The 15,008-nt window shown below is 40.1% G+C and overlaps 1 protein-coding gene across 2 annotated transcripts in view; it reads left to right on the top strand.

Moving 5' to 3' along the window:
- Positions 1-15,008, top strand: part of ADAMTS2 (ADAM metallopeptidase with thrombospondin type 1 motif 2) — a 262,414-nt gene that overhangs the window by 242,417 nt on the left and 4,989 nt on the right. For both annotated transcript variants that reach the window (XM_084637009.1, XM_084637010.1), the window contains exons 16-21: positions 1,681-1,844; positions 3,052-3,211; positions 4,772-4,904; positions 11,484-11,691; positions 13,005-13,134; positions 14,201-14,290. In XM_084637009.1, coding sequence (XP_084493135.1) covers positions 1,681-1,844; positions 3,052-3,211; positions 4,772-4,904; positions 11,484-11,691; positions 13,005-13,134; positions 14,201-14,290 — 885 coding nt within the window. The remainder of the gene's footprint in view (positions 1-1,680; positions 1,845-3,051; positions 3,212-4,771; positions 4,905-11,483; positions 11,692-13,004; positions 13,135-14,200; positions 14,291-15,008) is intronic.

The following is a 15,008-nucleotide window of genomic DNA, read 5'->3' on the forward strand; positions in this document are numbered from 1 at the left end:
TCAACCTGCTTCTTCACAAGCCTGTACATACTGCTAATATAATTATCCTTCAGGACCCTAGACTGAGACAGTGAACCCAGGGAAATGTGGACATTACGGGGGGGGGGGGGGGTCATTCCTGAGAGGAGTAGGCTGCTCAATCTGCTGTTAGTGAATGGAGTGGATTAAAATCTGTATAGAGATTAAAGAAACACTTTATCTTCAAACTTCAACACAAAACTTAGGTCAACCAGATACCATGGCACAAGATAAACCACTCCCTTCATCCCCATATAAAGGACAGGGTAGAAGACCAGCAACAGATAAACCAATGTGTGGTGTTACCTATTTTACTGCCCAGGCTGAAGAACATATGACCACTTTCCTTATGCCCAGATGTTCCCTGCATGCACCCAGCAGAAGCAGCTCATGACTCTGAATCCAAGTGCAGCAGCTTCAGGCCATGTTTGCTGAACTTGAGGGAAAAAGAGACCGAATTGTTGATAGAAGCAGGATATAGGGATATTGTAGAGCAGGCCCAGCCCAGAACCGGCTCCTCCACTTGGGGAAGCTGGTTTCATCAAGAGGGGGAACAATATGGAATGGAGGAAAGACTCCCTTAGATAGGACCCATGTTCTAACGGGTGGAGGAGGCTGATAGTTGCTGCCGCAATAAAGAGGTTACTCCAGGGGATGGGGATAGAGATGTGAAATGCAGACAGGCTGCAGTGATAGAAATCAGTACATGGTGCCATGAGGTCCACTTGGTGATGCACATCGGGATACACATTGGTACCTGTATTTTAAGGGTGTGGAGGGTTGTCAGAGATGTCTGGGAGTTGAATTTAGTTTTCTAGAAAAAGTCTTCTGTCAAGACTTTCCCGTTTAGTTTTCTCTAAAATGCCTCCAATTCCACACTCTGTTGAAACCTTAGGGTTTCAATGTATGGATGTGTATATGGAGCAAAGAGGAATAGTTTACATTCATTAGGCACCTGGAAACATTTGGGGAAGGGAAGGTCTATATAGGGAACCAGACTGCTGGTGCATAAATTGACAGAGGCCTACATTTTCCAAAATAACTGGTGCCTGGGGATGCCTCAGTTTTTGAAGCGCTACTAGTTACATCTTAAAGAGGCCTGGTTTTCAGAGGATGAGTACACAGTGCTTTCTGAAGATCAAGCCCTATTAAGCTGTCTCAAAATGAGCCCCTGAAATGGAATCACCCAAAATCACTAGCTACTTCTGAAAATCTTGGCCAGTGGTTGTTGGTTTATTTAAATTATGAGGTGGGGGAAAGCCTGAAGGTGCTGAGGAGTGCTTGAGTCAGATGTACACATTTGCCTGGGATATCAGTAAAACAAAGACCACTCCGGTCTCTGATAGTAGAAGATAGGACAGAAATTAACTAGAGAAGGGATGGATTCAGATCACAGGGGTGTATCCTGGAAAAGTAACTGGAGAAAAATACAAATAGACACAGGGCCAAAAAAAAAAAAATACACAGAAGTCTCTGTATTAGAGTGAGAAAACAAAATGAGGTAAAGCAGAATGCCTAAAAAATTCTCTCTCAAACCAATGAGAGAACTGGGAAGAACAGACACTGGTATGCTTGGAGCTCTTTCATCTAGCCTTCTACTGAAAAAAATATTAGAAATGAGATGAAAACCCCAAATATTCATGTTTGTTATGTTATTTATAGCAATTAAGAATCGAGAAACAGGGAAATTCGTTTTAAATGAAGACAACTATGTACCGGATTCTAAAGTATTTGTTGACATGGGTGTGGAATGGGAATACCGGAATGATGACGATAGAGAAACAGTGCAGACCATGGGGCCTTTAAGCAATGGAATAGTCATTCTGGTAAGCCACTTGAAAACCATCTTCTGTGGAAGACAGTGTCTGGGTTACACTGAGTCATAATGTTTTATAGTATATTATAGGTTCCTTTTGTGAAACACATTAAGTCATCTGCTTTAAGAATAAAAGTGATGTATTTTAATCCCTTTCCAACTTGCTCATTACCACTTACTGGAAATGTGTTTAACAGTGACTCCAGGGTTCTATGTCAAGCGTCTGACCTTCCTGATTATTTCCTGTGGATGGCCTAGAAATCATCACTAGCTAATGGATATCCAACTTACTAATCACAGCTGAGATGTGAACATTAAGAAAAAAATCAGTGTAGCACATCATAGTCAGATGTACATTACCCTTTAACAACATCTGCACCCGCTTTTGAAAATGTCTGACACAGGATGCTTTTGCATCAAGGATCATTTAATGGGGTCTCAGGTGGTTTAGTCCATATCAGAATTTTAATTCACAAATCTTTCAAACTCTGCTCACTGTACTGTATATCGTAAAACAGTAAATGCAGTGTAAATACTGTGGGCCAGACCCTCCACTGGTGTCAATTGACAGAGTCTCACTGAAGTCAGTGGAGCTGTGCTGGTATACACCAGTTGAAAATCTAGCCCGCTGGAAGAATAAAAATTACATTCTCTAAGGGCCAGATTTCAATACCTTTACTCACGTGGAATAGCAACATATTCCGTGAATGGTCCCATTGGCTTCAGTACTATAGCGGAAGCTGGCTCTAAGTCATTTTTTTATGTGGAAACTCCATTCTTTGGTTAGGTAATGAGTTTATTATTCATAGAACTTGCAAGACCATTGTAAGAAAGGTTGTGTTTATTACAGAGGTTATTACAATTCTTTCCACCTGTTTTAGTTAATCTTTGTATTTTAATTTATCTTTGTTTTTGTTTTATCATTGTACCCTAATGTTTCTCTCCTTTAGAATAGGATATGGAAAAATTTAGTGCTTTCAAGTCAATGCAACACTGGCAAGAAAAATCAATTCAAAGCAGTGATGGCCTATTTAAATGTGCAGTATAAGAATCCCTATGTTCCAATGATAAAGAGATACTTGATAGCAAGAACAGCTCTAATGGAGTTAAAACATTTAAATCTCTTGGGGAACATTTTTATATCTGTGTCATGATTGTCATTGTAAGATTGATATAAACTTTTTAAAGGTTTTTTTTTTGTCTTGTTTCCTGACTAGGTGATTCCTCATGGTGGTGCCAAGATTTCTTTGACTTACAAATACATGATCCATGAAGACTCCTTAAATGTAGATAACAACAATGTTTTGGAAGATGATTCAGTAACACATGAATGGGCTCTGAAAAAATGGTCCCAGTGTTCAAAACCCTGTGGAGGAGGTAAAATGAACACATTTAAAACTGATGAAAGAAAATGCCTTTTTTATTTTTTACACAGCACAATTAATCTGCGGAATTCATTGCCACAAGAGAGTAGTAAGGCCAAGAGCTTAGCAGGATTTTATTTAAATAAAGGTTTAGACAAATAAAGAATAAGAACATCCATATTTGCATTCAACTAGAAAAAATGTGTAAGGAATATTAACCACTGTGCTTCATGATACAAGCTGAATGCAAGCATAGGGTTAGGAACAAGCTTCCTCTTAGAGCAGCTTATCCCATAACTGCCCATTGTCCAAAACAGTCTGGAGCATCCCTTACTGCTCCTAGAGACAGGATATCTGGCTAAGATGGACCTTTGGTCGCATCTGGTATGACAGTTTTTGTCTTTGTCCCTGTCTGTTACTGAGAAATTGTACCAATTATATACGAGTTGGCTGTGTGCTGATGAAAACTAGCATATCAAAACTTCAAGCACATAACAAAATCACACCCATTGGCAGATGAATCCCGAATCCTTTGTGTCCAGTGATCTTAGCCTCCAGCTTAAGGATCAGTGAGTACTAGACCCTGATCCTGATTAATGCTGGTGACAGTGCTGCCTGGAGAGAGGAGGTTTCAGCTGCTGTGCTGTGTGGCTGCTCTTTTAGGTGTGCAAATTTAGAGGACACTGATGAAACTTTTACCCTTGTAATGCCAAGAGGTGCCCCTTTAAGAACATAAAAACGGTCATTCTGGGTCAGACAAAAGGTCCATCTAGCCCAGTATCCTGTCTCTGACAGTCGCCAGTGCCAGATGCTTCAGAGGTAATTAACAGAACAGGACAATTTATCAAGTGATCGTCGCCTGTCGTCTAATCCCAGCTTCTGGCAGTTGGGGTTTTAGGGACACCCAGAGCGTGGGATTGAGTCCTTGACCATCTTGGTTATTAGCCAATTATAGACCTATCCTCCATGAGCTTATCTAAGTCTATTTAAACCTGGTTATACTTCTGGCCTTCACAACATCCCTTGGCAATGAGTTCCACAGATTGACTCTGTGTTGTGTGAAGAAGTACTTCTTTATGTTGGTTTTAAACCTTCTGCCTATTAATGTCATTGGAAGATGCCTAGTTCTTGTGTTATGTGAAGGGATAAATAACACTTCCCTATTCACTTTCTTCACACCATTTATGATTTTATTGACCTCTATCTATATCCTCCCTTAGTCGTCTCTTTTCTAAGCTGAGCAGTCTGTGTTTTTTTAATCTGTTCTCATATGGAACCTGTTCCAGACACATAATTATTTTTATTGCTCTTCTCTGCACACTTCCAGAAGAGTCAGTTATTTATTGTGATTATAGCTTCGTTGTGAGAAGACAAAGAGGACTAGTAGTTCTGGGTGCTAAACAGTTAGCTGCTTGTAATGAGCAGAGTAAATGCTAACCAGGTGCAATCTACAATCCTGTAGAATGGTCACCCACTGTTCAAAATACACTATTAGCCACTTCATGGACAAGTACAATCTGAGTTGTGTGTAAGTATTGTAAATGCTGAAGATAAAAGAAGTATCTTTCTTAAGGTTATCAGTTTACAAAATATGGTTGCCGGAGGAAGACAGACCACAAGATGGTTCATCGGAGATACTGCGAGACGATCCAAAAGCCAAAGCCTATTCGCAGAGTGTGCAATCTGCAGGAATGTTCCCAACCAATGTAAGCTTTGCTGTCCCTTAGAATTGGTATTAGCCCATGTCCAGTTAATGCCAATGGTTAACTGGAACGAAGTGCTTTCAGCTATCCCCATATACCTTACTACCCTGACACATGGCTGTTTTAGATTAGGAGCCCTTCTCCGTCATTTTACATCATTGCCTAGATAGTGTTATGCAATGACACAATATCATTGCTAAAGTGTTGCTTGCAGAAACACTGTTTCTGGGAATGACCGTTCCCGCTGATTCTGAGATAGGTTGGGTCAGAAAAATACCCATTTCTTGATCCAGACACTTGTATTCAGTGGACCAGAAATTAAGTAATATAAATTGATTTTACAGAGTGTGAATTTAACTATATAAAAGCAAGCATATAGAGTGTTATTTAAGAGAACAAGTGTCATACACTTCTAATACAAACACCAATAAAACCCACAGCATATTTTTAAAGCTGCAAAGGTCAGGGAGGGGAATGGTTTGGCTCATGCAAGTTTTTGCTGAAACATTTATGTTGATTTCCATGGATACCCCAGGACAACATTTTAAGAGGTTATTATTTGTGCTTCCTTGTTGTATATAGTCAGTTATTACGGATGTATTTATTCACATTTTACAGGTGCTTTTTTGACTGGCAGCAAGTTAACCCTGTCACATGTAGGACTCACATATTTCCCCTGTTGCTACCGCAACAAGGAAGGAGTAAGTTGATCTACAGCTTTTATCTCTGGCAACCAAGTCTAAATTCCAGTGCGTGTGATGAATAACTAGACAATACCAGCCAATATTTTGTAACTCCCTTCCAAAGACAAACATCAGAGAAGGAGAAGCCAAATAACTGTGCCCCATCAGCACCACAAAGATCAGGGTTTAACAAGTTTATTTACCAACAGTGACTTAATGACCATAATTAGAACTCTCTGCATAAAGCTACAATCTTCTATTACTCAGTTATAAGCTCCTTTCCAGGTAGTAAAACTATAAATGAAAGTAAAATTAAATTACACTTGCACATGAGCCACAAAATTCAGATACGGATTTCAAAGACGCCAAATTTAAGGGTGCTGGGATCTGGAGTTTTGGGTCAGCCCAGTATAGAGGTATTAGCCAGCTACAAAATTCATATCAGGATCTTGGTTCTAAACCTCCAATGTTTCAATATTCTCTGATCCAGGGTTTTGGTTTGGGCCCCCTCTCTAATTAAACTAGTAACTTCGTTCTCACCTAGAAGGTGGCTTTAATCCTAAATGGGGCCTGGATTCAACCAACATTTTAGGCCTTTCCCCACCGAATATTTTCCTTTCAACCTTCCCCACTTTCAGATGGTCTTTTCCTTCTTGTTCATAGGTGAGGCAGATTTTGATTGGACTCCTTAGCACTGAGACTGACAAAATAAAACTGTAAGATGCTGCTCTCTCACAATCAATGGAGGATCATTGCAACTGAATTGTCCCAGAAATCCTTTTCCTATAAGTGATCTTGTAGCCTTACTCCTCTACTGTGTAATTTCATAAAATCAGAGGTTAAAACCAGAAGAGACGTATGAGTCGATCTCCTGGTCAATGCAGGATTATTCCCTACACCACCTTTTCTAGTGCTTTGTACAAACTTTAAATGTCCCAAGTAATGATCTTTCCATCAGCTCCGTTGTGGAACTCTTCCACTGCCTAACACATCTCAAACTCAGGGCATTTTTCAGTGTATATTTATATTTAGTTTATGCCAATTGTACCTGCATGTACCACACTAAATAATATCCCCTCTTCTTGGTTTCTCCATCCCTTAAATGTTTGTAGACTGTGATCATGTACACCCACTTTGTCATCACTTAGCCCACCTTTCAGTATTCCTCGTAAATATCCTCCAGTCCCTCACTCCTTCCACTTTGTCACTCTAGTTCTTGCAAAATTGTGCCCAGAATGTAATACAGTGTTCTAGGGGCAGTCATGGAGGAGTTTTCAGCCATACCACATTGCAAAACATGGGTAAAATTTTCAAATGTGCCTAAGTGTATGTCTACATGGCAAAGGAAAACCTGTGGCTGGCTATGCCAGCTGACTTGGGCTCCTGGTGCTCAGGCTATGGGGTGTTCCATTGCTGGGGAGACTTCTGGGCTAGGGCTGGAGCCCAGGCTCTTGGAACCTGCAAGATGACTTAAGCTCCTAAGTCATTTTGGGGGAAAATGGGACTTCAGCTCCTAAGTCACATTGACTTTCAATGACATTTACACTACTAAGTACCTTAGCTACTCTTCAAAATGGGACATAGGTGCCTGAGGTACTTCTGAAAATTTTATCTGATGTCTAATTTGCTTTTCTGTTTCATCTGTAGATAGATCAGCGTTGCTGCTCCCCAGTTCCCCCCTCTCATTGGGTATTTGTGTTTGGGGTTATTTTCCCCAGTTGTATTTGCTTGTGTTTTTCCAAGATGAATTTCACTTTATTTTCTTCCCATGTTTCTAATCTCTCTTGGTCCCTGTGTATTATTTCTCTGTCCTCCCTGGGCCTCACAGCTCTTCTCATGTTATCATCAGTCAGTTAACTGAAGTCAGCCACTTTGACGATCACCAAGGAAATGGTTATTTCTGTGCATCTATAGCTAAATGTCCCCCGATCAGCTAGGCTGTAATACTGATTTTTAAAGCACTATTTCCTAAATTGCCATCAAAGGGATTTACTGATTTATTTCAAGAGACCCTTATCAGATCTTCACAGAACATTATGGAGCTTAGTGGTATGGTGGCAACATTGTCTTCTGCCATTGTGAAAGAAGGTGAACCTCACTACTGATAAGAATGAGCTCAGAGTTCTGTGAAAACTGTATTACAAATACTACATTGTCAGAAAATATCCTGGGACCAACATGGCTACAACAGCCCTACACATCATCAGCAAAACTAAATTTCATCTGCTCTGTGGCTAAGCATCAAATACACCGCAACAGCTTCCACTGTAGACAGAAAGCACTTCCCCTTTGCAACAGTCTTGGTGTCTAATGCTGTGGGGAGATGGTATTTAAAAATGGATAAGCTCTGGATCCAACAGAGATCGATCAAGGAAGTCCCCAAAATGAGGCTGAACTTTTTGAGGCTCCCTTTTATTTTCTGCCACAATCTAATAGTTTCCTCAGATACTCCTCTGCCTCCTTTGTGGCCTTCAGCAGTTTACTGCTTCACCCCACCCCTCCACGCAATCCCGACTGGGAGGAGAAAAGGGACGTGAGGCGTTAGTTTGTTCTGACCACAACACCTCTAATTTAGATTCTATTAGAGACAGTTTTCCAAAGAGAAACAGCTGTTGTAACAAGGACCACATAGAAAAGAAAAATGAAAGTGACATATTATTCTCCTCTTGGTTATGCACACAACTTCTGTTAGCACTAATGGGATGTGTGCATCTGCATCAAAAAGGGAATGTATACTTACAAGAGTCTCAGTTTGAGCATCCCAGTGTAATCATGCTGTCTACGTGTTCTGTACAGTACTGAATGCTGAACAATACAAGATGCTTAGTGGTTAGTAGTCTGTTCTTTAAAATATTACTGCAGGGATTTAGGAGGCCTTTAATGTTGCTCCTAAGAGAGATTGGATATATTGCTTTGAAGTCTTCAAAATTACTTGACAAACAGCTCAGTTCTGGCTTTCAGTCTTCTGGAAAATGAGTCTATATTTTTCATGGTTCTTCTAGGTGGTTGGTTGAACTGTCACCCTCTCTGAGTAAACTCATCTGTAAGAATTACTGCTATAACCCCATCCTCTGCTATCAACAATTGTTTTAGTGGTTTATTTCCCTGTTGGTTTCAGCATGAATTATTTAGGCTATGTCTACACTACCATGGTAAGTCGACATACGCTACGCAACTCCAGCTACATGAATAACATATCTGGAGTAGACGTACCTTACGTCAAGTTACCGCAGGGTCTACACTGCGGAGGGTCGACGGAAGAAACTCTCCCTTTGACTTACCTTCCTCTTTTTGTTGGGGGTAGAGTACAGGGGTCAACTAGAGAGTGATCCGCTGTCAATTTGGCAGATCTTCACTAGACCTGCTAAATCTGCCATCGGTGGATCGATCTCAGAGCATCGATCCCAGCTGTAGTGTAGAAGTAGCCTCATTAGAGGTTTACAAATAACTACTGTTAGGGAAGCTGCCGGGAAATTGTTCTTTTCAGTTCAGAGTATCGGCAAAAGACAGGTCCGCTAAGGTTGGTATCCAAGGATCTAACAAGGAATTATTATGTTATACATGTAGATGGGATTGCTTATCTTTGGAAACATTCGCACACCAATAATTAAGTCTTTCTGACTTCTGGTTCACCTAACTAATTGCACTAAACTTGAGAAACTTGTTGTAGATTTTGGGTGAAATTTTCAAAAGCATCTGACTGACTTAGGACCCCAAGGGCCAGATTTTACAAAGCTGCTTAGGAGATGCCAAAAGAGGCAGAGTGGTGCCTAGTGAGATTTGACAGGCACCTTATTCCCTTTGGCTTTCATTGGGAGTTAGGCCCCTAACCTGCTTATGCAGTTTTGTAAATCCTATTGGGTACCTGTATCTTTAGGCTCCTAAACAGCTTTGTAAATCGAGTACTAAGTCCCACTGAATGTCAATATAACAGTGAATAAAAGTCAATGAGACTTAGCTTCCTAAGTCGCTTAAGCTGTTTTAAAAATTGGGCTGGAATTCCAAAGGTATTTAGGTGCTTTTGAAAATGTTACCATTTAATACTAGAGGGAAAAGGTGGATAAGGTCAGATCTTTTAGTGGACCAACCTCTGTTGGTGAGGGAGAGAAACTTTTGAACCACACAGAGCTCTCTCTCACCAACAGGAGCTGGTCCACTAAAAGATATTACCTCGCCCACCCTCTCTTTCTAATATCTTGGGCCTGACAAGGCTACAACACTGCATACAACCGCTTAATACTACTTTATCTTAGGACTGGTGGGTTTTGTTTGTTTTTTAACTTTTGAAATAGTAAATCCGTAATAGGTATCTAGAGAGTGCACCAAACATGGGCCTGTAATGAGGAGGGGCCTCATTAGAGAATTCCAAAGAAAGAGAAGTTAAGTGGAAATATTCATGCTGAGATAACTCTGTGGGGGGAAAAAACATTTTCCTTTTTCTTTTCCTAGCCATATCAGTGATTCATGTGTTTGGTCTATTCTTTCTGAAGATAAACAGAATTTATTGTAAGGGTCTCAAAAGGAGCCTAAAAGTGTTAGGTGCCCACATACTATTGGAAATCAATGCAAATTGGATATCTAACTCCTTCAGTCTCCTTTGCAGATCTCAGCCCTTTTACATGCAGTCCTTAAAGGACCCCAGCTTATAACCAAAATAAATGAAATGAAGTAATATTGACACCTTCATCTCAGAAATAAAGAACCTCTAATTGTGCCACAGTTAGAAAGCATTACTACACCGGTGCCCCAGCTGAACTCACATGATACAATACTGAAGCATGGTAGGAAGAGATGTGACCTTCATTATAATGGGTTTCATGCCTCTGGCTGTTATGCTTTGAACTACAGTAGAATTGTAGCTGAGCTGCCATCTACTTACAAGAATTTAATAAGCCTGTGCACAGTAAAAAGTTGAAAAGAAAGCAAGTCATTGTAAGATGAATGTAGGGAGGGACTCAATAGGAGTAGGAAGCTACAAGCTTTGAAATGGTTTCATAAATGTTTGTCCCCAACCTGCTTTACATCTTTAATATTAAAGACAAAACACCTCTTTTGCCAGCTGCACATATGGTGATAAAAAAAACAAATTGGATACAGTTTTGTCAATGATAGAGAGCACTGAATTCAAAATGGTGGTACGGAACCTCTAGACAACAAAAATAACCCTTCAGCGGATGAAATTTTACATTAATGCTCTGGACTTGCACAGTCTTTCACTGTCTATTCTGAAAAATAGCATTGATTTCCCCTTATTAAAGAACTAATCATGTAAGAAATTTGGTTGTGGAACTCCACATTTTGTATTATGCCAGTGCAAAAAAATTCTGAAATTCTCAAAAATGTATTTGTGTGTGTTCCCTTTTCTTTTTATAACCTGAGATACGTCTGGCAAGATTTAGCCAAGAGATTTAGAATTCTTCCACCTTCCCCTATATGCAAAGTTCAGTTTTATCTGATATTTCTTCAAGATCCTTTATGATACAAACCTGCCACAGTATTAACTGCTGCTGAATCTAAAATATTAAGTTGATCGACTAAATTCCTTCTTGTCAGTAGCTTGCTTGGAATGGTAAGACGCACTAAATCAATCCTAATTACAATAACCATAAGTGCTACCACAAACAGAGACCAAAGGACCCATATTGCACTCTTTCCAGTGCAGAAGACACTGCTTGGATACATTTAGCCACTTACTGTCAGCTTCAGTGCTGTGGCTAATTCAGCCCTCGCAGAACATTTAGTAATTTTTATTTATCCTCTTTCATTTACTAGATTGGGATCAAGATCAACATACTGCTAATCCTGAAATTTAAGAATTATAGTTCAATAAATATTTTTTACATGACTAACGTATGAGAGAGGGACTTTTACCTCACATGTCCTGTTTTTCATTAACCAGATGGGTTACAGGAGATTGGGAGCCCTGCAGCAAAAGCTGTGGAAAAACAGGATATCAAGTACGTTCTGTACGATGTATCCAACCCCTGCATGACAATACAAATCGTTCTGTTCATACCAAATATTGCAACAATGATCGTCCAGAAGGCCGAAGGTCTTGCAATCGAGAACTTTGTCCTGCACAGTGGAGGATAGGACCCTGGTCACAGGTAGATAATGATCATAAGTAATTATCAATCATATTTTTCATATATTTTATAAAGCAGGGAAGGGGGAGTCTTCAGCGAGTTGTCCTGTCCTGTCCTGTCCTGCTACTGCACTGACTGGAAAACTTCTGCTTACCAATGTAGAGCACACTGTATCCACCAGGGCTAATTCAGCATAGAAGTGAGTATAGGTGGGGGTAATGGCAGTATGACCAGAAGTAATGCTGTTTGATTTGGCTCCCATGAGCCAGATCTTTCTGGTCTGAGTTGCAGTTTCAGAAAGAAAGGAAGTGGCGCCTCCAGCATTTCTCTTCTGTTTGTTTCTTCAACTATTTCACCAAATGACACTGCTCGGAGAAAAATAATACAGTAGATTGGTGTCATGCCTTTTTCTTTTTTCCCTAAAGTCCTTTAGGGACATGGCTGGGTTTTTTAGAAGTGCCTAAGGGAGTTAGGCACCTAACCTTATTGCAATTAAATGGGCATTGGGCATCTTTGACAAAGAAAAGGCATTATGAGGGAAGGTTACAAGTATTGAGTAAAAGGGATTGCAGGCTGGTGGTTCTTCCAGTGCTACTTTTTCCATACAGAGGTATTAGGTACAAAGCAGAGCCAATGGTTCTAGCAAAGTACCAGGAGTCGGGAATTTTAAGCTCCCTGTTCCTGACTCTTCCACTAACATAGTGTGCAACTTTGTAAGTGTGCACTTACCCTCATTGTACTCGGTTTCCCCAGGTGTAAAGTATTTACCAACTTCCCAGGAGTGCTGCAAGGCTTGATCTATTCATGTTTGTAAAGTGCTCTGAGCTCATCAGCTGGAAGGAGAGATGCAAATGCAATGTAGTGGCATTACATGTCAATCTACTCAAATTGAAAAGATACCATACATCAAAATTATCTTTCATGGTGGTTCTCTATGAAGCAATTTACAAAGTATAGCTGTATCTGTAGGTACAACATTTGATTTTATATCTCTGCTATACCAATAGGAGCCATAGTATTGTTTTTTTCTTCGTGGCTTTCAGAAGAATTGTAAGCAATACAGTTCAGGATAAGTGCAGTGACTAGATGCATATAGTCTTATTCATATGCTGCTTGGACTTTGAGCTCTTCTAAGGAGGGATTGTGTTTTCACAGTGGGCTCTCACCAGGGTTGGAGGGGTTTGTGAATGCTCTTGTAGTATGAATGTGATAATTGTGGTCAGGTCAAATTATGTACCATTACATAGCTGGACTGAGGTCCAAGACAAAAAGAATTCCTAATAAATCATGTGCAAAAGATGAATCAAGGCCTAATTTGTGCATTTTCTCCCCAGTGCTCTGTAACTTGTGGTAACGGCACACAGGAACGGCAGGTTTTGTGCAGGACGAGAGACAATGCTAGTGGCTATTGTACAGAAGACAAACCGGAAACAATGAGGATCTGCAGACTATCTCTATGCCCCAGTAAGCACTGTGCTCTTTGTTCTTGTGACTGGCATGTTTTGCTAATTTTGAAAATATTATTTCAATTAAATGTGGTTAAGCAGTGAAGCCCTCCTTAACTGAATTCACATTCATGCAAGAGATTAATTTGTATTCAGCAAAGTGTGTTAGGGGTTTCGAGTGTCAATGAGATTGTGGACCTGTAAGTGGTTTGTGTGGCTAGCATACTTTCTATGCCTAATTATTTCGCAGTGATATGGGACACTAGCCAACCCAGCTGCTACGATATTGCAGGCCAGAAGCCCAGAGAACACTAAGGTGGAATTATGGGAACTGCTGCTGCTCAGTGCCAGTGATTCTGAGAAGTCTTGGGATTGGCCAGAGTGTGGTGGGGGCGGTACCCATTAAAAGCAGCAATATGTGGAAGTGGGCCTCTTCTTGCTCCATCTCCCCACCAATGACATTTCAGGGCTGTTGCTCTCTTCCTGTCACTTCTGTCAAGACAGGTCATCTTTAGGAGTTAGCCTTGAAACATCAAACAAGGTATCACATATTTGTGTCCACTGAGCTTGTTCCTGTCCTCACTGGCTTTTTTGCCATTTGCAAATGTTGCCTGTGAGGTCATTTAAAAATGATAAAATTGTATCATTTTAAACTTTATTATTATTCAATAGTACTGATGTTTTGCTAAGTAGAAATATGGCCTTGGAGTTAGCCTGTTGACTTAAGAAGAGTATCACTTACATGTACCACATGAAAGATCCTAAAGAGTGCAGCTGTTAAACACAAATGTGATGACCCTTAGACTGCAGTACATGGTAATACTGCTACTGGAAACTGGTGCTTTTCAGTCTTCCTTCCACGTTTGCTATTATACTCCAAACCCAGGGAGCAAATTATTAATTAATAGCAAATTGAAAAAAAGACATCAACTATTCAATTATTCTAAAAGATACCAACCTAACAACATTCTAGTCTTTCTCGCTGCTACTTTTTTCACTCAAGCCAGTTCAATTTGATCCAGTTATGACATAGTAAAGCTACTAATGTTAATACATTTTTGCTTACATTTTTTCCTCTATTCCAGGAAATGTTTCTGATCCATCAAAGAAAACCTACATGATACAATGGCTGTCAAGACCAGATGGAGATTATCCCATCCAGAAAATATCTTCAAGTAAAAGACCCATTTATAACTCTGCCTTTGCCCTTAAATGCATGCCACATCAAATGTGGACTTTGCCTTTTGCTCTTTTCCTCTCTATATATGGAAAATTCCCTTGACTTTACCAAGTTAAATCTTCGGCTGAATCTTTTTTCCGCACTGGGCCCTTGGTGCGCAGTGTCTTTCTTCTCTGGAGCTCGTGCACCAATGATGGCGGAGGTCTTGGAGTTGTTGGATGTGTGAAGTAGGATCTCTGCAGTGTGTTGCACTCCTCTGAAAGGGAGCTGGGGTCAGTTTGCTTGTTGGTTGGTGATGGTGAAAAAAGGCTTACCGGTTCATGACGTTCAGTTTGATAGCAAAACTGAGAACTTATTGTGAATGTGATCACATCACAATAATGACACCTTGTAGTGCTAAAGTTCTCCTTTATCTAAAGGCTCTGAATCTCATAACATGCTAGTTTTCCTTTTGGAGTAGTTTGTTGGATGAAAGAGTTCATTCCATTTTCCGTTGCAGTGTCATTGCTTACTTACCCATGCTGCTCAAATCTATTCCTAATTTAATAACTGTTTGTTTTTGTGAAGAGCTTATTATTACAAGTAGCTCCATTTCTGTTGATATTTTAAATGCTGCTATTGTGCTGTACACTTTCTTCAAACTCCTACCTGTTCTGAATATTTTCTTTTCAAAAGCTGCAAGGTTCTTTTTTTCTGCATACCATTTTGCCAGA

The sequence above is a fragment of the Lepidochelys olivacea genome (genome assembly GCF_965140295.1).
Source record: "Lepidochelys olivacea isolate rLepOli2 genome assembly, chromosome: 8".
Lineage (NCBI taxonomy): Eukaryota > Metazoa > Chordata > Testudines > Cheloniidae > Lepidochelys > Lepidochelys olivacea.